Source organism: Sorex fumeus, unplaced genomic scaffold, assembly GCF_029834395.1.
Source record: "Sorex fumeus unplaced genomic scaffold, SorFum_2.1 ptg000094l, whole genome shotgun sequence".
Classification (NCBI taxonomy): domain Eukaryota; kingdom Metazoa; phylum Chordata; class Mammalia; order Eulipotyphla; family Soricidae; genus Sorex; species Sorex fumeus.
This window is the reverse complement of record NW_026606151.1, coordinates 7,955,179-7,980,860: the sequence shown is the minus strand read 5'-3', so window position 1 is coordinate 7,980,860 and position 25,682 is coordinate 7,955,179. Positions and strand designations below refer to the sequence as shown.

Here is a 25,682-nt window from a genome sequence, read left to right as displayed (position 1 = left end):
CTTCCCCAAAGGAGATTTCAGACACCCGAAAAGGACAGTTACAACCTTCTCCACTGGGGACCTGCAGGGGCAAACAAAGCCCTCCCCCCGCCCTCCACTTCCCAGAAAGTCAAGACTGGCCCCTCGATGTCTGGTGGTGCAGACAGCATGGCGTGAGATTCCAAAGGGGAAATGGCCCCAGAGACTTTCAGAGAATGGAGAGAGTCTGGCAAAACTCATTTTCTTCGAGTTTTGGGTCACGTTCAAACAGGTTCTCAACAGAAAGCTCGTAAGGCGGACGGTCTTAACACAAAAAGCATTGTATTTGACAAAGCCATCGGAGTTACTATGTAAATATGTAACTTATAGGATAAAGTCAGTATGCTATTATATATAATAGCAGCGGTAGGGCTTTTGCCTTGCGTGCAGCCAGCCCGACAGAGCCGGGTTCGATTCCTGCATCCCTCTCAGAGAGCCAGGCAAGCTACCGAAGAGTATCTTGCCCGCACAGTAAAACCTGGCAAGCTCCCTGTGACATATTTGATATGCCAAACACAGTAACAACAAACAAGTCTCACAATGGAGATGTTACTGGTGCTCACTTGAGCAAATCAATGAATAACGGGGGGGAGGGGGGGGCAGGGACATATTATTATAATATTATGGATCATATATTTTTTGCTCAAATTTATCATCTCCCAACTAAAATCCATCTTGCTTCCCAAGCAACCATCCCAACCCCCCATAAGAAAGAGTGGACAGGGGACTGGAGCGATAGCACAGCAGGTACGGCGTTTGCCTTGCACGCGGCCAACCCGGGTTCGATTCCCAGCATCCCCTATGGTCCCCTGAGCTCCGCCAGGAGTAATTCCTGAGTGCAGAGCCAGGAGTAACCCCTGTGCATCGTGCCAGGTGTGACCCAAAAACCAAAACAAAAAAAGAGTGAACAGTTTTTTTGGAGAAGGTCATCCAATCAAATTAAGAGATAAAGGTTGGTTGTTTTCTATTTTGTTGAGGAGCCCCACTGGGCTGTGATCAGTGCTCCCTCTTTGCAGGGGCTGGGCCAATCACCTTGCCCACTGTACTCAATCTCTCCAGCACCGTGTGTTTTGGCTTTAAAAGGGGCGTAAATACCTAGCCCCATTTTCTAAGTGGCTGTCCCAGGAGTACGGGCTGCTGATGAGAAAATGTCAGTCGGGCTTGGGATGGGGACACAGGCAGCGCCAATCCCCGGGTGCCCCCTCGCAAGAACTCACAAAAGAACGGGAGGAACTTAATCTCAGCACTCAAAACCACTTCTGGGTGGCTGTTTTTTTTTTAAGTGATTCTGTCCTCAGCTGGAAGTGAGTCAAGCTCGCGCCAGGCCACAAGAAGGCACAGAGTGTCCTGGGGCATGGAGCGCCCTGGGGGATAGGGTCGGACAGGCTGACGTGGACATCTGGGTCTCCTGGGACTCGATGGTCATAGTTCCCTGCTTGGTAACATGAGAGGAAAGGGCTTAAGTGATCAAGTTCCTTCCATCACCAATTATCCAATTTCTTCACAAAAAGATGAGCTGGGGTTCCACAGTGGCGTAACAGGCTCTGGGTTCGGCTGGTTTGGGCCAGGAATCCAAAAGGTAAAACTAGCACAACAAAACCGAGCCTACAAGTAGGGCTTCTATGGAAATATTTAGCTCATGGGGCCGCTGGGCTTGGCTCTAAGAAAGATACTGGCCAGTGGCTGAAAGCAGATCCTTAATCAGTGTGCAGGAACACAGGAAATTTTTGTCTAAATCCTGCAGTGATCTGCAGCACTGCCATCAGTCTACCTATGTACGTACGTACACACACACACACACACACACACACACACGAGAGAGAGAGAGAGAGAGAGAGAGAGAGAGAGAGAGAGAGAGAGGAAGTGGCTGTAAGGAAGAGGAAGATTAGAAAATGTTTCTCAGAAAGCAAATTTGCAAGGCTGGAGCAATAGTACAGCAGGGAGGGTGTGTAGCTTACATGCAGCTTACCTGGGTTCAAACCCTGGCACCACATTCCTGAGCTCAGAGCCAGAAGTAGGGCCAGATCAACACAGAGTACAGAGTATGGTCCAATGCTTCCCCCCACCCCCATGGCAAAAGAAAAAGAAAAAGAAAAAAAAGGTGTGTGTGTTGTGGTGGTAAAGGGGGGGGAGGGGGCGCAGGCTTACCCTTCTTAGTCTTCAACTCCAAAAATAAATCGAGTTGGGGCTAATGTTTAAATAATGGGGCAAAGTAAAGCAAATCTAAAGTTTCTTTTCATAGAGAATCAGAAAAAATCCACACAAGCCACAAGAGAAATAAATAAGGAATTAATTGCCACTTAGAAATCGGTTCGGGGAGGGGGAGGGGGACTAAAAAAAAAAAAAACTCAAGGTGCAGGTAAGTTACAATGATCATGTTCCTTACCCTTAGGACTTTGAAATTCTGAGACGCATGAACACTGATTATGTACCAAGAAGATAAAAAAGGAGAAAACACACAGCTCAGCTCCGCATCTAAGGTTTGTGACTAACCCACAAATAAAGCAAGCACACTTGTGTACACACACACACACACACACACACACACACACACACACACACACGAGCACATGCAAGAGAGAAGTTTTTTTGTTGTTTTTTTTTTTTTGGCTTTTTGGGTCACTCCTGGCTCTGCACTCAGGAATCATCCTTGGTGGTGCTCAGGGGACCATATGGGATGCTGGGAATTAAACCCGGGTCAGCCTCGTGCAAGGCAAAAGCCCTACCCGCTGTGCTATCACTCCAGCCCCTACATATTTACTTTTAATCGAGATGATGTTAGCTTACATAACTGCATGTGACTTCGGGGTACAACTTCCTGCCCCTTTATAATAGGGGATACCAGACCACAACCATCACCAGAGGATCAATAACCCCCGACCACTGGGATTCCTTCCCGTCTGGATTCCCTTGAAGGCCATGCTATTTCCCAGTGGGACAAACGCCCCACATGCCTCAGTATGACATGACCGCATGGGCGCCCCATGACCAAACGGATGCTGCATCCACAGAGACGAAGGTTCTGGTATTTGGAAAAAGAGAAGACTGTGTTTGTAAACAATGCATGAGCAACTGTACGTGAGAGACAGATTCTGGTAAGCAAAGAGCTAAGTTAGAGACACAGAGAAGTGACTCAGGACACGTCGTCTTTCCTCCCAAGTCATCTTTCCTCCCAACGTTGGGGGCGGGGGAAGCTCAGCACGCAGCCAGCATTTGGACCAGGACAATGCACGCACAGACACCAAACAAGCAACAGCCTGAGCGTGGGATGGGGCCGGGCCGCTGAAGAGGAAATTCCAGCCAGGCCCCCTGCGGCCCCAGGGCGCAACCACCTCCTGAGGCCAGACCCCACCAAGATGGAAAAAATGAAGACGAGGTTCACTAAAGTCCTCATGCTTTTAGTATTTTTTTCCCCTTTTTGGGTCATACCCAGCGATGCTCAGGGGTTACTCCTGGCTCTGCACTCCGGAATTACTCCTGGAGGTTCTCGGGGGACCATATGGGATGCTGGGAATCAAACCCGGCCGGGTCAGCCGCGTGCAAGGCAAATGCCTTACCCACTGTGCTATGGCTCCAGCCCCGCTTTTAGTGTTTGAGGCTGGTTTAGTTTGTTTGGTTTTGGGTGCCAGGGACAAAAACCTGGTGCCGCCGTGGAAGCAGGAAGCAGGTGCTGTACCCGAGTTAAGGCCTTAAGGCCGGAGGTGGCAGGAACCCCACCCCCCCCCACGCCAAGGGAGGTAGCTCCCCCTCCTCAGCCGGCCACTTGAGGTCTCCCTTGCAATTTGCACGATTGCAAATCCTCAAATTCTAGAGACCCAGAATAGGGACAGAATGTTCCAAGGGCTTAGAAGTGTGGTGAGGTATTTGGGGTGGCGGGGAGGAGTCTGCCCTCCAATGACAAACGTGGATTTCCTATCTACAGTTTTCTATTAAATTGCAGGCTGATTTTCTCTCCCAATTATTCAAGTGCATTACAAATGTTAAAAACGAAAAGAGAAAGAAAGAAAGAAATAGAGAGAGAGAGAGAGAGAGAGAGGGAGAGAGAGAGAGAGAAAAGAAACAACTTGAACTTGGATCAGATAAGTGGAACCGGGAGTACGGCGGCGCATCTGCGCGTTGCCAAAGTCGTATTTCATTACTTTTCAGAATTAGCTGGCAATGTCTCCACAATATTTACTGAAGTGAAAACCAAATGTTTTCATCTGGACAAAAATCAAACTGCGGTATGTTGCAACCACAACAGAAATCATTTTAATCCAAGAGCTTGCTTTCTCTAATTTGGACTGTGTTTCTATAAAACGGAACGCTTCTCCGAGAATAGAGTAGAGACCTCTTTTCCTATTATCTTCCCGCCCCTGACCGGTTCTGTATCCTTAGCCAGCCCAAACAGAGCTTGGGTGGAGCGATAGCACAGAGAGTCAGGCGTTTGCCTTGCACGTGGCTAACCCGGGCTCAATTCCCAGCATCCCATATGGTCCCCCCACCAGGAGTAATTCCTGAGTGCATGAGCCAGGAGTAACCCCTGTGCATTGCCAGGTGTGACCCAACAACAATAAAAACCACATAGCTTGACTCTCTTTGGGGAAAGCCCTCAGGGGATTCCCCGGGCACTTCATTTCACCGGGGAGTCCAATTCTGGACCCTAACCCAGTGAACGCTGGCCTGCTCCACGGAGCTCCCACTGTCAGGACTGATCTTTAAGGACACATAAGCTAAAGGACAAAATTGTCACCTTTGATTAGCTAGTTCACGTGGTAGAACACAAATAAGGCAGGAGCTGGGCCCCAAGTTCACTCCCGAGCCTGCGGCACTGGATAGAACATCACCAGGAGTGACTCTGGTCCCCTCAAGCATGGCCGAAGATGATTCCCTATTTAAACACAGACAGAGACACAGACACACATACACACACACACACACACACACACACACACACACACACACCCCTTTCCAAGGTAGAGAGGCAGTACAGCCCGTAGTATAATGTTTGCCTTGCAAGCGGCCGACCCAGGTTCGATCCCGGCTCCACATATGGTCCCTCGAACCCCACCACGAGTGATCCCTGAGCACAGTCAGGTGTGATTCAGAGCCAAAAATAAACAACTTCCAAGGGAGGTGTAGGGACTGGATCTTGGAGAGAAAGGCAGGGTTCCAGGGCTGAGGAAAGGAAGCCCCTAAAAACACCAGGTCACATAAGACACACAAGCCCCACTGAGTCAATTCCACTGTACCTCCAGGGCTCGGTCCTCAGCCCCAAGGACTCAAAGACCCTTCACACTGCCCCAGGACTCATGGACCCTCAGAGGCAAACAGCCTGCTAAGATCGCCTCTCCCTGCCTGGCTGACCTGTGGACAGGGCCAGGCAGGAGTGTCCAGGAGGGTCTTCCCAAGCCCCACCCACTACGGAAAGTTCTAAAGGTGACTGGCGGGTTAGCACCAGAAACCCACATTCTGTAGATTCCCACGCAGGACTCTAGCACATGAACAGAAATCTCTCCTCAAAGAAATAATGAAGATTGCATTACAATGCGCAAAACGTTGGGCAAAATGTCCTTTCTGGCGCCTGGCTTTTCCTGACCCTGTTAGCACATTCAAGGAAGCAAAGAGTGGCTCTCCGGGGAACCCCAAACCTCAGGTGCAATGAGGGCCGTGCTAGGCACTTGCACCTATCAAAGAGCCCGGGATTCCTTGGCCTCACATGTGGGGCCCCAAGACCTTGCAGCCAAAGGGCGCAGCCCCCTAAGCAGCTTGAAGGAAGGGGAGGGGTGGAGGGAGGGGGGACGTGGAGCGTGGACGGCAGCTCCTGACCCCTCACGTCAGACCATCCGGTGGGGAAAGACGCCATGGCCACTCACTCCCTTACCTGCACAAGCAAGCAGGGATGAGCAAAGTGAATTTCATGGTTGCAGTTTCTGGGGGTTGGGACAGGAGGTCGCTGAAAAGCTGCTGAAAGGTAAATAAGGGGCCCTTGCAAGAGGCCACCTCTGCCCCGTGAGCCTCCCTGTTCAGTCTCAGCACTAGGGGTCCTAGCAGAGCGCGATCTAGCATATTCCCCACCCAAGGGCCTGCCCTGGCAAGCAAAAATCCCACCTAAGGAAGACCCCCCCCAAAAAACCTCCTTCCCCTCCAAACCACGTCCACTCGCCACTGACCTGGCGCTGGGGGCAGACGGCCTCTGTGATTAGGAGCAGAAGGCCCCTCCCCATGTCCGCCTCCCACGACAGTCCCCTCTGAACTCGTGGCCTGACCCTCACCTGTGCACGCGCAAACACAGAGGGCGCAGGCCGGCCCCACAGAGGCCCACGTGGCCAAGCCCTCACCCCAAGGACACATGCTTTCTGCCACGGAGTTCAGAGATGCTCACAGGGTCACTGTGCTGCGGGGACACCACTGATGTCAGCGGGCGCCCGGCCAGTCAACAGAAAGGGTTTCTCCTATCCTCACCACAAACTATTTGTCTAACTGGAACGCAGCAAGGGTGAGGCCAGAGGGGGCCAGGGCCCAGCTGGCCTGGAGCGAGCGGCACCGACCCCCTGAGCAAAGCACCTCAGAGCTGGAACCATCGCCCAAGGCCACGGAGCAACTCCAAGAGCCCTGAGCTGGGGCTTCGCGGGTTCCCCTTTCCTCACAACTAGCCTGACCCTGGCCAAGAAAGCGCACGCTCAGTCAGCATCAGGCCCCAGAGGCGCAGCTGAAGACGGCGTGTAGGGGGAGCAGAGGGCTGGGGGGTCGCCGCCGAGATCCGCTGAGCGGGGGAGAAAGCCGGTGCTGGATGACACGTTCACGGTTCCAGCTTGAGACAATGAGGACGCTCTAGGAAGGGGCCCTCCCTGTGCCTTCTGCCCAGAAGCTGGGGGGGCGGTAGGGGAGGAGGAAGAGACCCACAAGGATGCATCCCCATTTTGCTTGGAGGAAGCTCCTTATTAGTGCCACCAGCTTCCTGCAATTGGAGGATTACTTAATTGCTTTCTAGCAGGTTAATCCCCTTTCATTCCACGACCTCCAAATCACCCCGGGCTTTTGCACGGGTCCCATTTAGAACTTATCATCCTCAATAACCAAAACGCACTAGCCAAAGAGGTGCCACTTGCCAAGGAGGCTGACGACTGTCTTTCCAGGACAACAGCGTGGGTGGGCTGGTCTCCGTCTAGAAACTGCTCTATTCGGTTGGTCTCTTTGGAGCGTTCCCTCTGAATCAGGCTAAGCCCTCCTCCTCACCGCCTCTGCCCAAGCTGACTGGTAAACAGTAAATAAACCCTCTGACCACAGGCCCCATCTGGGCCCACTCAGCTCCGCCACTGCAGGGCGCCGTAGACTTGGGCTCCCTGCTCTCGCCAATGAGGCTGCCGCTGGGACAGTCTATTTTTTAAATTTGTTCTTGTTTTGGGGCCACACCTGGCAGTGTTCAGGGGCCCTTATGGGACGTCGGGGATCGAAACCAGGTTGGTTGCGTGCAAAGCAAACCCCCTCCCCGCTATCCTATGGCTCCGGCCCCAGCTGGGGCCGTTTAAAGGTCATCTGCCCAGGATGCAGCTGCTCTCGGCCTCCCACAGATAACCAGAACTAGGATTTCGTTTTACTGAAGTCATCTTCTAGAATTTTTCTTTTTCCATTTTTTTCTTTTTTTGGAGGGGGAGGGCTGTTTGCACATCCGGCAGTGCTCAGGTTTTAAGCACCGCTGGCCGTGACCAGGGCTTTCTCCTAACCTTGCATTCAGGAATCCCTCCTGGCAACGTCCAGGGAACCACGTGTGGGGCCGGGCATCAAACCAGAGTCGCCACGTGCAAGGCCAATGCCTCACCTGCCCTGAAGTGAAGCTGCGGCCACCTCCCAACTGCACGGCAGTGGGACCCCTTGTCTGGCCCGGGGCTCAGGGAACTAAGTCCAGAGACTTTCCCGGTTTCAACTTGAGGCATCCGAGGTACAAACCAAACCCCAGGGCACTCAGCAGAGTTCTCACCGAGCCCCGTGCTCCCCACCACCCCCTGCCCCGACCAAGCATCTCAGGGACCCTCTGTGGCCGGCCAGCCAGCTGGCCACAACCTGGTCCCAGGGGCGGGCACTCGGCCATTGTCTGCTTCCACTCCCCACCCGCGGACGCGGGATGTCTCTTTAGTAGGCGTCTGGCATATCAAATGAGCGCGATAAAGGTCTGCTGAATTTATCAGCGGCTGAATGACTGCGGACGGTGAAGGGCCTGGGAGGCAGGGGAACAAAGGCGGCTCCAGCCCCCCCCCCCCCCCACCCTGCAAAGCCCGCACTGCTGCTCAGGACGAGGAAACCCCCAGCTTTGGTTCCGCTCTCCCCACACCACCCCTGCCACCGAGGAGCAGCGGGGAAGCACTCAGAGTTGGGGGAGACGGGCTGCAGGAATCCCCCGCGGGAATCCCGCCCCCTCACCCTTGCAGATAGGGTGGGGGGGATGCGTCAGGAGGAAAATGTAAATAAGAGAATCATTTAACCTGCCTCACTCGGCAGTGTGAAGGCTTTTAATCTGTTAATAATCAGACTCAGAACAAAGAGAAGAAGACAGAACTCATTAAGAGGAACGAGGTGGGCGCAGTCCCGACCGCTCCCACACCTACCCGCCTCGGGCAGAAACCACGTGCATCCTCCGGGCCCTAGAGCCCAGACCCGATGCCCAGGGGAAAAGGGGGCAGTGCCAGACCCAAAGAATGAATGGGCCGGAGAACACATAGAGCATCTTCCACACACAGGGTGTGCTCGCTCCTACCCACTCACGTCCAGTGCTCACCGCAGAGGCACAAGGGAAGAGGCCGGATCTGGGGTTTCTCCACCCTCCCAGCCCTGCCTCTCCCCTTTCTGGCAGAACCACTTCTTGATGTGCCCTAGGTCTCAGGACTCGCTGTCCCGCAGGTCACCTCAAGCCCTTCCCTTCTGCAGCTGATGCCTGTGTGTCGTGATGCCTTCCTAGTCCCCCACATGCCCAAGGGGAGGGGTGACGAGACGCCTGGCACGAAGCACGGGGTGCAGGAACCAGACACACTCTTTGGTCTGCAAAAATGCACCAAGAAGGGAAAACCAGAACCGGCACGCAGCTCAGAGGACGCTTTCTGGAGCCCCAACTGTCTTTGCCTGAAAAACCACCACCTAGAGGTGTCTCCAAACCAGGCCCAGGGGCACGTGCCCTGCAAGCTAAGATAGGCCTCCAGCAGCCTCTAGGGCCCCTAGCATGACTGGGGACCCTTTCCCCAAAAGCAGCAGCAAAGTGGCAATAAGGCGTTATCTGAGAGATGACGAGAGTCACAGAACTAGGCCATGGATCATGGAATGCCGCTGCCGGCAGGGCTGGGGGGAAGGGGGGCAGTCGTACATCTATCCTGCATCCTGCTTCAAGAAGGTCCACCCCCACCCCGAGGACCAAGACTAAGTGTGTGCGATTCTCTGTGTTGATAGGCCGATTCTCTGTGTTGATAGGCCGTGACTCACACCAGAAGTGATTGCCCGCCCGAGGAAAGATTGCTCAGTAGCTCCTGGTGCTTATGGAACCCGACTGAGGCTGCTGATGGCCAAGAGTGATGGCCAAGGAAGCTGCCTCCCCAGGGGGCAGCTGCCCAGCAGGGCCACTGGGAGGACGACAACGAAGATGTCCTCTGATTTGCCTCTAGCCTTTTCCTCCAGCTCTCCTACCACTTTCAAGAGCCACAGCAAAAGACCCTGGGACTTAAAAATAGGCAAACCTGGGGGTGGGGAAATAGCTCACTGGGTCAGCACACTTGGCCCAGGTTCGATCCCCAACACTGTCGAGTTCCCAAGCACCCAGATAGGAGTAGCCCCAGTGTGTGTGTGTGTGTGTGTGTGTGTGTGTGTGTGTAGATATGGGCCTAAGATCCTTACTTTCACTTTCTCCTGGGTACCCCCAGTGATGTCCCACTGTGCTAGCAATTCTGGCCTCACACAGCTCGGTGCTCTACCTGGAGGGACAGTGGGATTTGGGTCTCTAGGGCTACACCAGACAGTTCTCAGGCAGCCATACGGTGCCAGGGGACCAAACACCAGCCCCCCCCCCCCCCCCCCCACACACACACACACGCTCTGTATGTACTCCAGCTCCTGAGCCATCTCCCATGTCCAAGCACTTGCTTGACTGGAAATTCTAAGGATCAGAGAGAGTGAGCTCTGGGCGAGGGCACCTGCCTTGTCTGCAAGAAGCCGTGAGACCCATCCTGGACCCCCTTCCGCTCCGCCAAGCATGATCCTGGTGGAACACTGGGTGCGAACACCACACACCAAATCAGGATGCAAGCACACGGCCAAGTGTTTGATTGCTTGGAAGAATCACTGAAATCGGGATCATCTATTTAATCTTTTATACTTCAAAACCTAGTTGTAAGGACAGACAAAGAACAGACGGGTTTAAGGGCTTGGCCTGCACAGGCTGACCACAGGCTCTGCATGTCCCCAGAGCACCCACACACTGTCAATAGTTAATGCTAAAATCAAAACAACCAGCCAAATACAAAGAGGAATTAAGGAAGAGGAAAAAAGAACATATGAATATATATAAAATATAGGAAAAAAGTATATATTATATAGAGATAAATAAATACATATGTCTAAGTGTGTAGCTTAAGCAACTAGATATTAAAATGACTTCTGATGTTATGAAATTCACAGTTCCAGAATAGAAAAGTATTCTGCACAGCATCTATCACCGTGAATATGCTTTGGAGGGCCAAGTCAGTTAAATAAACCTGATGTCACAAAAACATGATCTTAAAAATAAAGATGGCTTGGGACCGGAGCAATAGCACAGCGGGTAGGGCATTTGCCTTGCACACAGCCAACCCAGGTTCAATTCCCGGCATCCCATATGGTCCCCTGAGCACTGCCAGGGGTGATTTCTGAGTAGAGAGCCAAGAGTAACCCCTGTGCATCGCTGAGTGTGGCCCAAAAAGCAAAAAATAAATAAATAACAATAAAAAATAAAGATGGCTCTCAGTCTTATGATCTTCATATCGAAAAAGGGGGAGGGGTCAAAGAGAGAAATACAACAGGGAGAGTCCTTGCCTTACACGCAGCCAGCCTGGGTTCAATCTTTGGCGCCCCATATGTCCGCAGTGTCCTATCAGGAATGTCCCAGAGTGCAGAGCAGGGAATAAGCCATGAGCACTGGCAGGTGTGGCCCCAACAGTTTAATTATTAAGTTGAAATAGTAGATAATCGTGCTAATAGGTAGGCTTTTTAAATACATAGACACGGGTATACTACAGGAATATGTATGTATACCCTCTTCCCTAATGAGGATCTGCGCACGTGCGCATGTCTGCACACACACACACACACACACACACACACACACACACGCACGCACGCGCGTGCGCGCATGCACATACATGCATGGGAGAGCGCTCTCTTGTCCTCTAAACAGACACGGTGCGTCACACTTCTGACCAAGAGAATGGTCAGGTCACGAAATGAGAGACCTAGGAAAGGTTCCGGAATAAGCGAAGGAGACAACCCCACCTGACCGCTACAAAGGGAGGTGCAAGGGCATGATTTCCCATGCAGGGAGTCTCTCCAGGGAGTCCCTCTGATGATCTTTCCTGTTCTTTTCACAACCATCAGAAAACTTGGTTCCTAAGGCAAGCACCTTCCCGACTGACCTATCCTTCACCACCTGCAGCCCGGTCACCTGCACTCTCCTGGCGGGGCCCGTGCAGAGAAATGTGAGCCAGCCTAGGAGAGAGCACGAGGGTTGCTGGAACACGGAGCCTAGGAGAGGGCATCACTGCCAGGGTTTAGGGAGCTCAAGGAAAGGGCACTTCCTGCGCCATGAATGGAGTGCAACAAGGGTGACATATGGTAGAGTCCCATTCCACACAGGGGCAGCACCATCTGTCAAACTGCCTGACACGACCAAGACGGGATTTCAGAACAAGTGAAAATACAGGGGGCTGGAGCGATAGTACAGCAGGGAAGGCGCTTGCCTCGCACGCAGCCAACCTGGGTTCAATCCCCGGCATCCCATATGGTCCCCTGAGCAATGTCAGGAGTAATTCCTGAGTGCAGAACCCTCCCCCACCCCACCCCCAGCACTGCCAGGTGTGACCAAAAACCAAAAAGAGAAAAAAGAAAAGAAAATCGAAGTGCTAGAGCAATAGCACAATGGGTAGGGTGTTTGCCTTGCACGTGGCCGACCCGGGGTTCGATCCCCTGCATCCCATATGGTCCCCCAAGCACCGCCAGGAGTAATTCCTGAGTGCAAAGCCAGGAGTAACCCCTGTGCATCCTGGGTGTGACCCAAAAAGAAAAAAAAAACAAGAAGAAGAAGTGGACTGGGCTGCACAGGATGTGCTCTACCGACACGAGGCATTTCTCGAGGGAGGGAAACAGAAGCATCTAGACGGGACTCCATCCTCAGTACTCCTCTGTGTAGATTCTCCCGGAAGCAGGCTGGCACTCAGAGTCAGAGCCGGCCTACTCCCTGCAGGGATGTCCCTGAGTGGCACCCCTCCCCTTCTGGTCTCTCCCCCTTCCCCACGGCCTGCTCCCAGCCTTACCTCGAAGGCAGAGAAAGGTGAGAAAGTCTTCTGTCTTAGGCTTCCTTTTGGAGAGGTCAGAAATTTGCGTAGCTGGCGGGGGCAGCAATGGCTCCACTATCTTGACTGGAGTTGTGCTGGGACTGTTCGGCTGGGATTGAGCAAACTTCCTTTGTGCTTGCAGCCTGGGCCTGCGGAAGCAAAACAACATTGCAGGTGAGCAGGAGCAGAGGGTCCCCGGTCGAGAGATGGCAATAAAATCATGGCACGAAAGCGGGTAGGGGTGGAAGGGGGGAGCTGTTCCAGGCAAGCCCCGTCCGTCTGAAGAGGCTCCCTGGCTCTCGCGGGCTCACCAATCACACGCCTGTTTTCGGGCCGCAGACACAGGGTCAAGGGCAGTGTTTCACACACTAATGAACCCCCCTTGTGTGCACGCGTACACACGTGAGCACAAGAGTGCGTGCCAGGAGTGTTTCACGACGGGGGTTAACGGCTTCTGCAGGCCTGATTTCGCCCCTCGTGAGTCAGCGGGGTGCTGCCAGCCCAGATTGAGGGTCGTCCGCGGACCCAATGCCCTCCCTTCCATGCAAGCCAGCCGAGTCCAAATGGAGCCAGGAGACATTTCCGTGTCTCTTGCTTGACACCAGAAGGGAGCCAGCCGTGATTTTCATTTTCCCCCTTTCTCTCTCCCCCAGAGCCAACAGAACTGATTTTTAATTCAGGAGAAGCTGACATTTAGCTTCAAGAAGCTGCCACCTGCGCTTCAGTTACAAGACCCCAATTTCCTCCGGGAGCAGCAGGCACGGCTGGGCGAGACCGTGCCATGTCCGGGTCGGGCCTTGTGTGGGCGCGTGGGTTCTCTGGGGTGGGGGGCTGCTCGGGACAGTCTTTGAGGGCCCAGAAGAACCAAGGAGCAGCCAAAAGTGGCCCCAAAGAACAAGCTCCTGGGGGGGCTGTGAGCCCGCTGCACCGCTGAAGGGCTGACAATGCCTCTCCCCTCAAAAAACTAACAAAAATAAGCAGACCTTCAAAGCCCATTTTTAGTGCTTAGTAAGAGAAAAAAAAATAGGCAGACATTGGTAAAGCACAAACAGCTCTTTGGGATTATATGAAACAGTCACCACGGTATCTTAAATTACTAATATTTAACTAGGGTAACACTTAGCATGCTACAGCCAGACCCCCACCCACCCGGACGTGGTCTACATCGCAACAGTCAGCACCCTCCAATCTTAACCTCCCTGGGTCCAGAAGCGGCTCTGTCCTGCCTCCCCTCCAGCTCAGCAGACTGGCTCTGTGTGGACCCATCCCTCGTGGGAGCTGACATCTGACCCAAGAATACGAAAACAGCCTTGGCTGGTGCAGAGTCCGAGGCAGGGGTTTAGCCTGGGCACGAGAGGATTTCCCCAAGACCATGGGCGAACCAAAATAAATTCAAAATAAATTTTGAAAAATATAATGAAGAGAGGGAGGGAGGGAGGGCGGGAGGGAGGAGAAGGGAGGGAGGGAGGAGAAAGAGAAGGAAGTAAAAGAAGAGGAAGGAAGGAAGGAAGGAAGGAAGGAAGGAAGGAAGGAAGGAAGGGAGGGAGAAAGGAAGGAGAAAGAGAAAGGAAAGAGAAGGTCGGGAGGGAGGGAGGAAGGGAGGGAGAGAGGGAGGGAGGGAGAGAGGGAGGGTAAGGAAGAGCCCGGAAAGGTAGTACACTGCTGGAGAGGAGAGAATGCCGCCCAAATCAAAGTAGCACTGTGAAGCCCAGAACAGCCAGAGGAAAGTTCCCACGTGAGCAAGGCATGGGTATTCCAGAGACCCCATACGTCACGAGGCTTTGTCAGGGCCTACAACACGGTCCCCATGCTGAAAATGGAAGCTTTCGACCACCACCTGACTCCCCGCGGCTTATCAGGCCATGGGGGGCACACACGGGGAGCCCAGGGCTGGCTTTCGGGAGAGGACAGAGGATGGATGAGGAGACGGGATGGAGGCTTGTGTCTGTCCTCCCTGGCAGGCGGTCTATGGGGTACACATAGGTATTTCATGTCCTGTGGGGGAATCAAACCCACTACTGCTAGGCTCATGTGTCTATGTCCAGAGACTGCTCCCCGTGGTACTCAGGGGACCACACGGCGTTGGGGATGGAACGGGGCAATCCGCCTGCAAAGCGCATGCTCCAGTCTACCGATATGTCATTAACTTTTACAGTACAGCAGGTAAGGTAAGAGTATAGTGGGCCAATCTGGTTCCAATCCCCAACACCCCGTATCGTCCCCTGAGCCCGTCAGGAGTGAGGCTTGAGTGCAGAGCTCAGGAGAAAGCCCTCAGCACCATGGCCGAGGCTCACAAACAAACGTCTATTATTTATTTATTTATTTTGCTTTTTGGGCCACACCCGGCAGTGCTCAGAGGTTCCATATGGAATGCTGGGAATTGAACCCGGGTCGGTCATGTGCAAGGCAAACGCCCTCCCCACCCATACTACTGCTCCGGCCCCACAAGAATTTATTAGGTCGAGGGAAATGGATTCAAGACAAAGCTCAAGCTCAGGAAAGACTGGTCAGCCACCCCTTGGGCTCCATCTCTGCAGAGCGGGTCCACATAAGTCCCGTGCCACTCCCTGGACGGCGATCCTGTCTCCTCCCTCCCCACCCTCCTGCTGACACGGCTGACTTTTAACGGGCCATTTTAGAACGTGTACATCGTCCTTCAAGCAGCCACCCCCCTACCTCTGCACAGTGAGGCAAGTCAGAGATAGGCAGGTAAAAAAAGGCAGGTAAACTGCTCACGGCTTCGTGTGTACTGCTTTATCAAACATCAACAGCGACAAATGCCACGAGTATAGGAAGCCGCCGGCTCAATAGCAAGTATGTGCACGCGCGCGCGCATAAACACACACACACACACACACACACACACACGACTACTACAACCCTCCATGATCCCACATCCTCCAAGATCTGCCGCACCCACCAGAGCCCACTTTTTGCCTAGTGACAGTCTCAGGGAGGCAATGACAACTATGGCGTCGGTGGGTGGAAGAGCCGCTGCGGACTGAGCCGTTGCTCCAGCAAACGAAGATCACTCTCCCCACTCACACCCCCACCCCGCCCCAAAGCAAGCAGGAAACCCAGGACCCACACAAACCAGCGCTGGGCGGCCGGGCAGGCCTGTGGTTTGGCATCTCACCCCACGCGGTGCCAGGAGGATTACCAAGGGGTTGGCGTGGCTTGGCTCACTCAGCAGGAGGGCCGGATGCCACATGGGGTTGGGAGCACGGAGCCACGCAGGTGTGTGTGGGTGAGAGGGGACGCGGGCACCTTCACTCAGGAGAGTGGGGGACAACTCCCCTGTCCCCCGAGCAGGCTACAAGGTGCTCCCCCCACCCCACCCCCACCCCCGGCTCCCTGGCTGTGACAGGCCACTCCCTGCCACGTTCACCAGAAACCACAGCTTCAGGCCCCGTTACCAGATGGAAATGCTCCTCAAGGAAACTCAAACAGAAGAGGCAGGTGGAGGGGGCGCTGGGAAAAGGCAAAAGAGCCCGAGGGAAAGCCAAATGCGGGCCTTCTAATGCTTCCGGCCCTGACTCAGTTCCCATGGCTGGCGGCCCCGGGCCAGGCACTCAGCAGCCGTCGGGCTCCGAGGGGGTTCGGGCCTCACCCTCCCCGCGCAGAGATGCCAAGCAGGGCCTGACTCCCGGCCACGCTGGCACCTGCCTGCCTGATCGGGAGGGGCTTTCCCTGTGCAGCAGACGCCTTCAGGCGTGCGAGGAATCCCCCACGCACAGCTCGATCAAAGGACCAATTAAATCAAACTGCAGCCAGTCGAGCGGAACAGATCAAATAGACGAGCGTGGGAGACAGCAGCGCACTCCCACACATGAATGAACACACGGACGGGGCCACCGGGTGGGGAGAGCAGGAGCAGGCCGGAGCCGCCCCAACGCCCGCCTTCCACTGTGCCAATCAGGGTGGAGGTGCCAACCGCGAGTTCTAAGAGAGACCCAGGCTGCCATTTAGGTCTGGTGTTTTGAGGTAAGTGACAAAAATGAGTGACTTCATTATATATTCTTTTGTTTTGTTTTGGTGGCTCAGGGGTTAATCCTGGTTCTGCACTCAGGAATCATTCATGGCGGTGCTCAGAGGCACATGAGATGCCGGGGATCGAACCCGGGTCAGCTGCGTGCAAGGTAAACACCCCTGCCTGCTGTACGATCTCTCCAGCCCTATCCATGGCTCTATTATTTCTTTTAAACAATTGTATTTACTTTACTGTAAATACTCCCCTTTACTGGGGAGTGGGGGAAGAGATCTGGGTGTCTCGTGGCTGGGCTCAAGCAGCTCTCCTGGCAGTGGGTGCTCTGGGGCCCCTGATCTAGGGCTCGGCCAGGTGTGAGGCAAGAGCCTTGACCCTTGGGTTATCTCTCTGTTCCCTATTATATTCTGTCAAAAGGAGGAATTGTAAGATCTCCCTCAATGCACCAAGGAATCCACAAAAGGCAGAGGAAGAGAACTGCCCGGGCCACAAGCTAGGGTGACAGCCAGACCAGAGGCCACACACCACGGCTGGGGTTGGCGTGCTTTCGGTCACACCGGGCTGCTCCAAGAGTGAGAGAGCCCCCGAGGGACCCCGCAGTGACTCCATCACAACCATAAAACCCGCCTGGCTCCGGCATCATGTGCCAAAAGGATGGAAAACTCATCTACTGAGCACGTCTGCCCAGGGCCCTGAGATGAAAGCAAGGAGGGGACCTTGCTTACTTGACATTTTCCATCTAGAACATTCCTCTCCTTTACCGTGGCCATGGCTGGCTGCTGCTCGTCACCCCGCGAGGGAACATTCTGGCTGTGCTAGAAGTTCCCTTCCTCCTGGTCCCTGTCGCAGAGCTCTTCACAGATGCTTCGCAGAAGCATCCAGAAGGCAGGCACGCCCCGTGACCCAGGCTCAAACCCAACGCCCTGTTCTCACCTCAAGGGTCCACAGCGCCAGCACTCGGGCAGCTGTTTCTGGTGGTTTTGGGTCCAGGGGACCTGCCTGCCTTCCACGGCGGCTGCAGGGACACACGTCAGCACTATGCCACTGACAGGCTGCACCCAGCTGCCCTGCACTGGGATGCACGTCATGGGAAGTGCTGGAAAGGCCTGAAACTGTCACAGACGCTGAAGCTGGGGGAAAGACGACGCGGGGGAGAGCTCTGGGCCAGGGCAGCAACCATACCAACAACTGGTTTCAGAAGATGGACCCCAGCACTGCCGCGAAAATGAATCCAGCTCAGGGGCCTAGCAAGTAGCTGCCCCTGTGGTCAGTCTCGACCTGGAGTTGATTTCTGCCCTCAGCGCCTCCCACCGAAGCCAGGCCTGCTCTGGGTCTCCAGGACCAAGCGGGCCCAAGACCACTGCCTTCCCCAGGGTCTCACAACACACACACACACACACACACACACACACACACACACACACACACACACGTGCTTGTACTTCCGGGTCACGTTCTGTGAACTCCCCTAAGGAGGCAGGAGGCCCATCTTTTTCCTGGTTTGCCACCAATCTCCTGAGCTATACAGAAAAGGCCTTGCCCCTGCTCTGGCCCAGGTCACCTCCCTTTTGGAGTTGGCAGGAAGCCAGCAGCCTCCCCCTCCTCCACAACCCCCCCTCCCCGATGAACTTGTTGGCATACAAGTGTTCCCTAAATAAATCTTCAAATATAGAGGAAGGGGCTATTGAGCAGTACCGTGCTGGCCTTGTATGTGTGAGGCCCTGGGGCTGTGTGTGTGTGTATATGTGTATGTATATATATATATATATATATATATAGAGAGAGAGAGAGAGAGAGAGAGAGAGAGAGAGAGACCCTTTCTTTTTCTAAGAATGCACCCCCCCCCAAAAAAAGCAATATTTTTGTGAAAGATAATAGTTCTAAGTGGATGCCTCACAGATTTCCCCACCCCCGCCGCCTACCCCCCAAGGATGGCAGGTCTCCGGGCTACCCGGGTCAGCACTCAAAGCAGACCAGCTTGCTCTCACGCACGGACCCCACCTCAGGGACTGCCCGACACAGGGCAGCCCAGCAATCTCTGGGCTCTTTAAGTTCCATGTCGGTCCTGGGTGCCTGGTGGGGGGGGGGGGGGGGGGAGAGGAGATGTTCATAAGTCTGCAGAGGGCTGTGCCGGGGGGCAGGCGACCTTCCTGAATAAAATGCCCAGCTGGTTCCTCGCAGAGGGACGCGGATGCCAAAACCCCGTTTTATTAACGCAATCTTCCAATATTAAAAACATAAGCTGGCAAATCCAATTATTTAGATTACATCTCAATCCGAAACAAAGAGGTGTGCGCCTTCGGCGGCGGCGGGGACGCGTGGTTGTCTGGCAAATCCGAAATGAGCAGCATGGCTGCGCTCTTTGTACCGGGTGGGAGCCGGCCTGAAGCGGTGCCAACTCGCTCAAAGGCCTATTCAAAAAAAAAAAAAAGGGTCCCGTGTTTCCATCCCCCAAATAATTACCCACTCTATTCTTTTCCCAGACAGACAGACACACACACACACACACACACACACACACACACACACACTCCTCAAACCTGGATGCTCCTCAAAGAAATAAATGTGTGTGCGTGCGTGTGTGTGTGTGTGTGTGTGTGTATGCATGTGCACACACACGTGCTGGGGGATGGGATCCAGACAGGGGCGAGTGCCCAGCCAGGGCCAGCAGCCCACCAAATTCATATGCATGTCCAGTTGCCGACAAACCACACAGAATAGTTGTAAACATCCTGTATAGGCAGAGAAAATAAACACCTCCCCCAAGAGAGCCCAGAGGCGGGCAGAGACCCCTGGCCGGCCCACCACCCCCTGTGTAGTGCGCATCGCTGGCAGGAAGTGCCCATGGTGCACACGTTGATTCTGCAGGCTGTGGGGGCAGTGACAGCCGGGGACGCGGCCCTTCCGGGTCTCTCTGAAGAGCTGGCCGGCCTGGCTCCGAAGCCTCATCTTATGTTACATGTAAACAGACGAAATAGTTTGTTTTTGCTAAAAACCACAGGATGTTAAATATTTGCAGCACTTGTCTTAATTAAGTTACATAGGCAGCTATTTAGAGCAAAAGTTTGCTATTAACTGGAACTTTTTCTTTTTCTTTTTCAACTTTTTTCTGGAATCCGCTCAAGAGAAATCCTGACAAAGTTTTGCTTGTCAGAGTAATACAAGACGCGAGGCAATGGAATCCCAAAATTCTGGGTTTCCGGTCGATGGGCCTCTAAATCTCCATTAAAAATGTTGGGGCTCGAGGCTGGAGTGATAGCACAGTGGGTAGGGCGTTTGCCTTGCACGCGGTCAACCAGGGTTCGATTCCCAGCATCCCATATGGTTCCCCGAGCACCACCAGGAGTAATTTCTGAGTGAATGAGCCAGGAGTAACAACCCCTGCACATTGCTGGGTATGACCCAAAAAGAAAAAAAAAAAAAAGTTGGGGCTTCGTGTACCCACACCCACAGTACAACAGCACAAGTGCAGCAGTCAGAAAAACTAAAGCGTCTAGTTCTTTTTTCTCTTTCCTTTTCTTTTTGTGCAGACTCAGGAAACCATACAGGGTACTTGGGTCAAGCTAGGTCAGCTGCATCCAAGGCAAGCGCCAGACCCTCTGAACTATCTCTTTGGCCCCACAGAGCTTCTATTTCAATTTATTTTCTTCTAGAAAACATCCAAATACAGGTACTGGAGAAACAGTCCCTAGTAGGTAGGGCTCATGCAGCTCACCCGGGGTGTGATTCCCTGCAGCCTTTGAGGTCCCCTGAGCCCCACCAGGAATGATCCCTGAGCACAGCTGGGTGTGGACCCTCCACCAAAAAAGGGGTCATAATCCAGCAAATAATGGATAAGCCATTCATTTAGGGGAACAGATCAACTTCTTCCAGAACCCAAAGACATCCTTAGGCATACTCACAAAACGACTGAGAAATATATACAACAGCTCTAGCCATCAAAAAGCTAGTTCAAGAAGAGAGCAAGCACCGTACCCCCCCCCCCCCCATCGGCACCTACAAAAACTTCCTCCTCCCCTACTCCATCCCGAGATGCTGCTTTCATTCACAACCCAGGCACCAGAAAAGCAGGCAGGAGCATTTTCAACCAGCTTCACGCAGCATCCTGAAGTGTCAAAGAACCAAAGCTGCCTGGAAATCGCGACTGTCATGATCAAGGAAATATTTGACACGGACTTCTTTTGTGTTCAAGAACGCAACTGTGTCAAATTTGAGGGGAATCGTCATTAATCAACAATTAAAGTGGCAACAAAGCCCTTTTGTTCTGTCAGTCACAAATGTCACACATTATGGGTTACCACCTATGGAATGTTCTGCTACCCCCAAGGCAACACAGTCAGTCAACCCCACTCCACCCAACGCGCACGTGTGTGTGCGCGTGCACACAACACACATGCACACACACACACACACACACACACACACACGACCGCGCGCATTAACAACTCCAGATCCAGGATGAAGGCTCCCCGTGCTTTCCCCCCAAAAAAGAATGTCCGTGCCATGGGCCCAGTAAATAGTACAGAGGGGGTGGGGTGCTTGCCTTGCATGCTGGTTCAATCCTTGGCATCTCATGAGTCCCCCAAGCTCACCAGAATTGATCCTGTGATCCTTGAGCACAGAGCCAGGAGTCAGACCTAAGCCCTGTCAGGTGTGGCCCCAAAACAAAACAAAACAAAACTCACAAAAAGAAAATCCATGCCAGGGCAAACCTGTCTTACCGTGAAAGTGGGAAAGGACAATGTAAGAGTCAGGAGGACACGGCAGCTGAGTGTCTTAAAAAGTACCAGAATCTGACCAAAGACATTCCAAATCACGGGCTGCGGTTACACAGTGTGAGCAGATTATCCAAGAGGCATTTCATTTCTGAAAGCTTCCAAGAGCCTGTCAAGCTCTTAATTCGCCGTTCCACTCTCTCAAGGTGCACTGCCAATAATAATAATAATGCCCTTAAAATGTAAGTTCCGGGCCCGGGATGTGGCTTGATGGCAGAGGCCTAGGGTATGCTCCCTGCAACGCACAGTCCCCGAACCACCACCAAACCCAAATCAGTCAACAGAATATGAACTGTGACAACTCTAGCAGAGTCTCGAGTTTAGGTTACAAGCGTCAAAAATCTCCGATTCTGCCAGACAGGGACTGGGAAAGGACGTGGAATGAGACAGGAAGCGTGTTCCACTCCTGCTGGCCAGAGAGTGCATCCTCTAAGGCCTCACAACTCACGGTCATGATCCTCCCATTGTTCATCGATTTGCTCGAGCGGGCCCAGTAACATCTCCATCATGAGACTTGTTGTTACTGTGTTTGGCATATCGAATACATCACGGGTAGCTTGCCAGGCTCTGCCATGCAGGCGAGATACTCTTGGTAGCTTGCCGGGCTCTCCGAGAGGGGCAGAGGAATCGAACTCGGGTCGGCCATGTTGGCCGTTTGTAAGGCAAACGCCCTACCGCTGTGCTATCGCTCCAGCATTGGTGGTTCAGTGGTAGAATTCTCGCTTGCCACGCGGGAGGCCCGGGTTCGATTCCCGGCCAATGCAACTCACAACTCACTTATTAAAAAACAAAAATCCAGGGACCAGAGCGATAGTGCAGCAGACACGGTGCATGCCCTGTGTGGGGCCAAACTGGGTTTAATCCCCAGCATCCCATATGGTCCACTGAGCCCGGAAGGAGTGATTCCTAGGTGCAGAGCCAGGAGTAACCCCCGAGCACCACCAAACAAAAACCAAACGACAACAACAACAATAACAAAACAACAACAATTCAGCAGAATCCACCTCAGAGTACACCTGCTCACTCAGTCTTATAGAAAGGTGCCACCAGGAATTTTCTCGATGGGGTGAGACTCTAGAGGCTCTGATCAAATCCCAAAGGTAGGGCTGGAGGGAGCACCTCGGGTAAGGTACTGCCTTGCATATGGCTGAAATGAGTTCGATCTCTAGCATCCCATATGGTCCCCTAAACATCACCAGGAGTAATTCCTGAGTACCGAGCCAGGAGGAACCCCCGAGCATGGTCAGGAATGGCCCCCAAAATACAAAACAACAAACAAAGCAAAAAAACAAGCGCAAAGGTACCTCTCAAAATGCCAAAGGTCCTCTGGGGAAAAACAAAACAAAACACCCAGGGGAAGTCCTTCAGCTTCTCACCAAAGCTGCCTATCGCCTGCCCTCTTGGACAGGCTTCTTTGAAAAGGTGACAAACGGAAGGGATCCCCCACAATTCCCCGCCCACTGGAAATCCCAAGAAGTAGCCAACAGGCACCAATAGATGGCAGTAGAGTCTTCAGACTCCAGCTCAGGAGGATTTATGACAAGCCCTGGCACGAACTGATTTTTAAGGGCCTGTGTCTGAATCGGATGCCAGCTCAGAGAGCAGTCACTACTTACACAGGGTAGTAATGCAAGCACTGTTACGAATACTGTGACAACTGAAAGGTACAGTTAGTATCTACAAGACTGACTGAGCAGGTGTACTCTTAGGTGGATTCTGGGGGATTTTTTTTTTGTGGTTGTCTTTTGTTTTTTGGTTTGGGGGGCCACAGTTGGTGGTCTGAAGTTTCCTGCCTTTAAGGAAGATATATAGATAATTGAGCGCATATATATATATATATATATATGTATGTATGTATGCTTTTTGGGTCACTCCTGGCGATGCACAGGGGTTACTCCTGGCTCTGCACTAAAGAATCACTCCTGGCGATGCTCAGGAGACCATATGGGATGCTGGAGATCGAACACAGGTTGGACACATGCAAGGCAAACACCCTACCTGCTGTACTATAGCTCCAATTCCTAATTGAGCATTTTTAATACTAAAAGTACACCTCAAGTGAAAATCCACAGGATTCTTTCCTAAAATAGACCCTTTCCCCAAGTGATTTTTTTACCTCCTAGAAAAGGTAACACATGTGTGCAGCACACATGTGTTTGGTTTGAACATACTTGCTTGTATTCTCTTATATACATTCTTAGTCCCCCTCCAAGAGCCCAGCAAGCTACTGAGAGTATCCCAGCTTCATGGCACAGTCTGGCAAGCTCCCTGTGGCGTATTCAATACGCAAAAAAAAACAGTAACAATAACGGGTTTCATTCCCCTGACCCTGAAAGGGCCTCCAATACGTTGGGAAGGACTAGTACGGACAGGCTGCTAAAATCTCAGGGCCGTGACGAATGGAGGCGGTACTGGCACCTGCTGGAGCAAATCGATGAACAGCGTGATGACAGTGATACAGAAAAGGTAAGACAGGGCGGCAGAGATAGTTACAGCGGGTAAAGCATCTGTACTGCAAGAGACAGATCAGGGTGTGACCCCCGCTATGCAGTCCCCAAGCATCAGCAAGATCAAGTGATCCATGAGCACCACTGGGTGTGGCCCACAAATTTTTTGAAGTGCAAGTGAAACTAAAGTGGGGCCACGGCAAAAGTCCAGCATGTAGGATGCTTGGCTTGCATGCGATCAAGCTGGGTGCTCTGCGGGATAGTCTCAGTAGCACCCCTTTGGTTCTCCAATCATCATCAGGAATAATACCTGAGCATAGAGCCAGGAGTAAGCTCTCAGAAAAACTCTGCGGGTATGGTTAAGAGGGAGAAAAAAAAAACAAAAAAAAAACCCTACCCAAAACTAGCACTGTAGCACTGTCCTCCCTTGTTCATGGATTTGCTCGAGAGGGCACCAGTAACATCTCACAATAAATTGTGAGACGTGTTGTTACTGTTTCTGGCATATCGAATACGTCACAGGGAGCTTGCCAGGCTCTGCCATGCGGGCGAGATAGTCTCGGTAGCTTGCCGGGCTCTCCAAGAGGGGCGGAGAGATCGAACCCGGGTCAGCCGCGTACAAGGCAAATGCCTTATCCAGTGTGCTATCGCTCCAGCCCACTCCTGACCCAAAAGAAACCTAAAGCAATACACCAGGTTGCTTCTGTCAGAGTCCTCATTTGGGGTCTCCTACATTTATGGCGTAGGCTGAAAGTATGTGTCATTTTCAAGGTTCGCAGTATGACGAAAGCGATCACCCACAAAGTCTACTGCTACAACCCATGCATTTTTATCCTGCACATTGATAAAAGAGAGGCCTGGGACCTTTGTGAAAATTGCTCAGAAATAAGCAAACAAGATCAGTTAAAAATCTGCCATGGCTCATGAACACGAGAACAACCCCCAGCTCGACTGCTGGCGCTCTGTGACTGCGGGGTGTCACGGCACATCCGGGAACTGGAACACGGAAGCGTTCATGTCCTGCTCCCGGATCCTCTGACCGTCGGGAGCAGGGGCAAGGCGAGACTTGATGAGAACCGCGGCAAACAAGAGTATATTGCAACTAGGCCACAGGAGCCAACGCGTAGAAATCCCCTTCTTTCCCAACCATGACTAGAATGTTCTCCAAGCAAATGTGAATGCCTGCTACCATAGGCCAAGCTGCCGAGGGCACCCGGTAGGGCCAGGCAGGACGCAGAAATCGCTTGACAAAACGCTGAATCAAAGCAGAAGCACTGTGCATGGGCGGAGGGATGGGTGTTCGATCATTGTGTGATTGTAACCCAAACACAAACGTTTGTAACTATCTCATTCAATAAAATTTTAAAAAAATACCAAAGCAGAAGCACACGGGGGCCGGGAGAACAGCAGTGCAGGAGACAGGGCTAGCTCAGGCTTCCCCCTCTCTCCCCATATCTCATGTATCCCACCGCACTTACATTCTTGACGTCCAGCCCCTTCCCGGTAGGGATACACTGGCCGCTGCTGGGACAGCCAAACAAGAACCCGCACCCAGGGGCTCTCCCTGATGTTAAGAACACGCCCCGAGGGGGCCAGAGAGATGGTACAGCGGGCGGGGCATTTGCCTTGCATGCAGCCAACCCTGGGCTGACCCTCTGGCATCCGATATGCCTTCCCCCCAGCATGGTCAATAGTTAATTCCTCAGTGTAGACCCAGGAGTAAGCCCTGAGCATCACCAGGGATAACGCCCCCCAAAAAAGTGTTTTTTAAAAAAAGGTTAAAATTAAAAACCCAAATCAAAGAACACACGCTGAAAAGAAAGTGCACAGGACACTCACGGATGTCAGCAGGAGACAGCAAGCAGACATACACGGCATATACTCAGGGCATATACTCAGGGCATACACGGCC

At 52.9% G+C, this 25,682-nt stretch overlaps 1 protein-coding gene and 1 non-coding gene across 3 annotated transcripts in view; one reads left to right on the top strand and one right to left on the bottom strand.

The window, feature by feature from the left end:
* The window catches only part of JARID2 (jumonji and AT-rich interaction domain containing 2), a 233,881-nt gene that overhangs the window by 31,037 nt on the left and 177,162 nt on the right, over nt 1-25,682 (bottom strand). For both annotated transcript variants that reach the window (XM_056132267.1, XM_056132268.1), the window contains one exon: nt 12,543-12,712. In XM_056132267.1, the coding sequence (XP_055988242.1) occupies nt 12,543-12,712 (170 nt within the window). The remainder of the gene's footprint in view (nt 1-12,542; nt 12,713-25,682) is intronic.
* On the top strand, nt 22,017-22,087 carry TRNAG-GCC (transfer RNA glycine (anticodon GCC)). The gene has a single exon. It is a non-coding gene; the product is annotated as a tRNA-Gly (tRNA).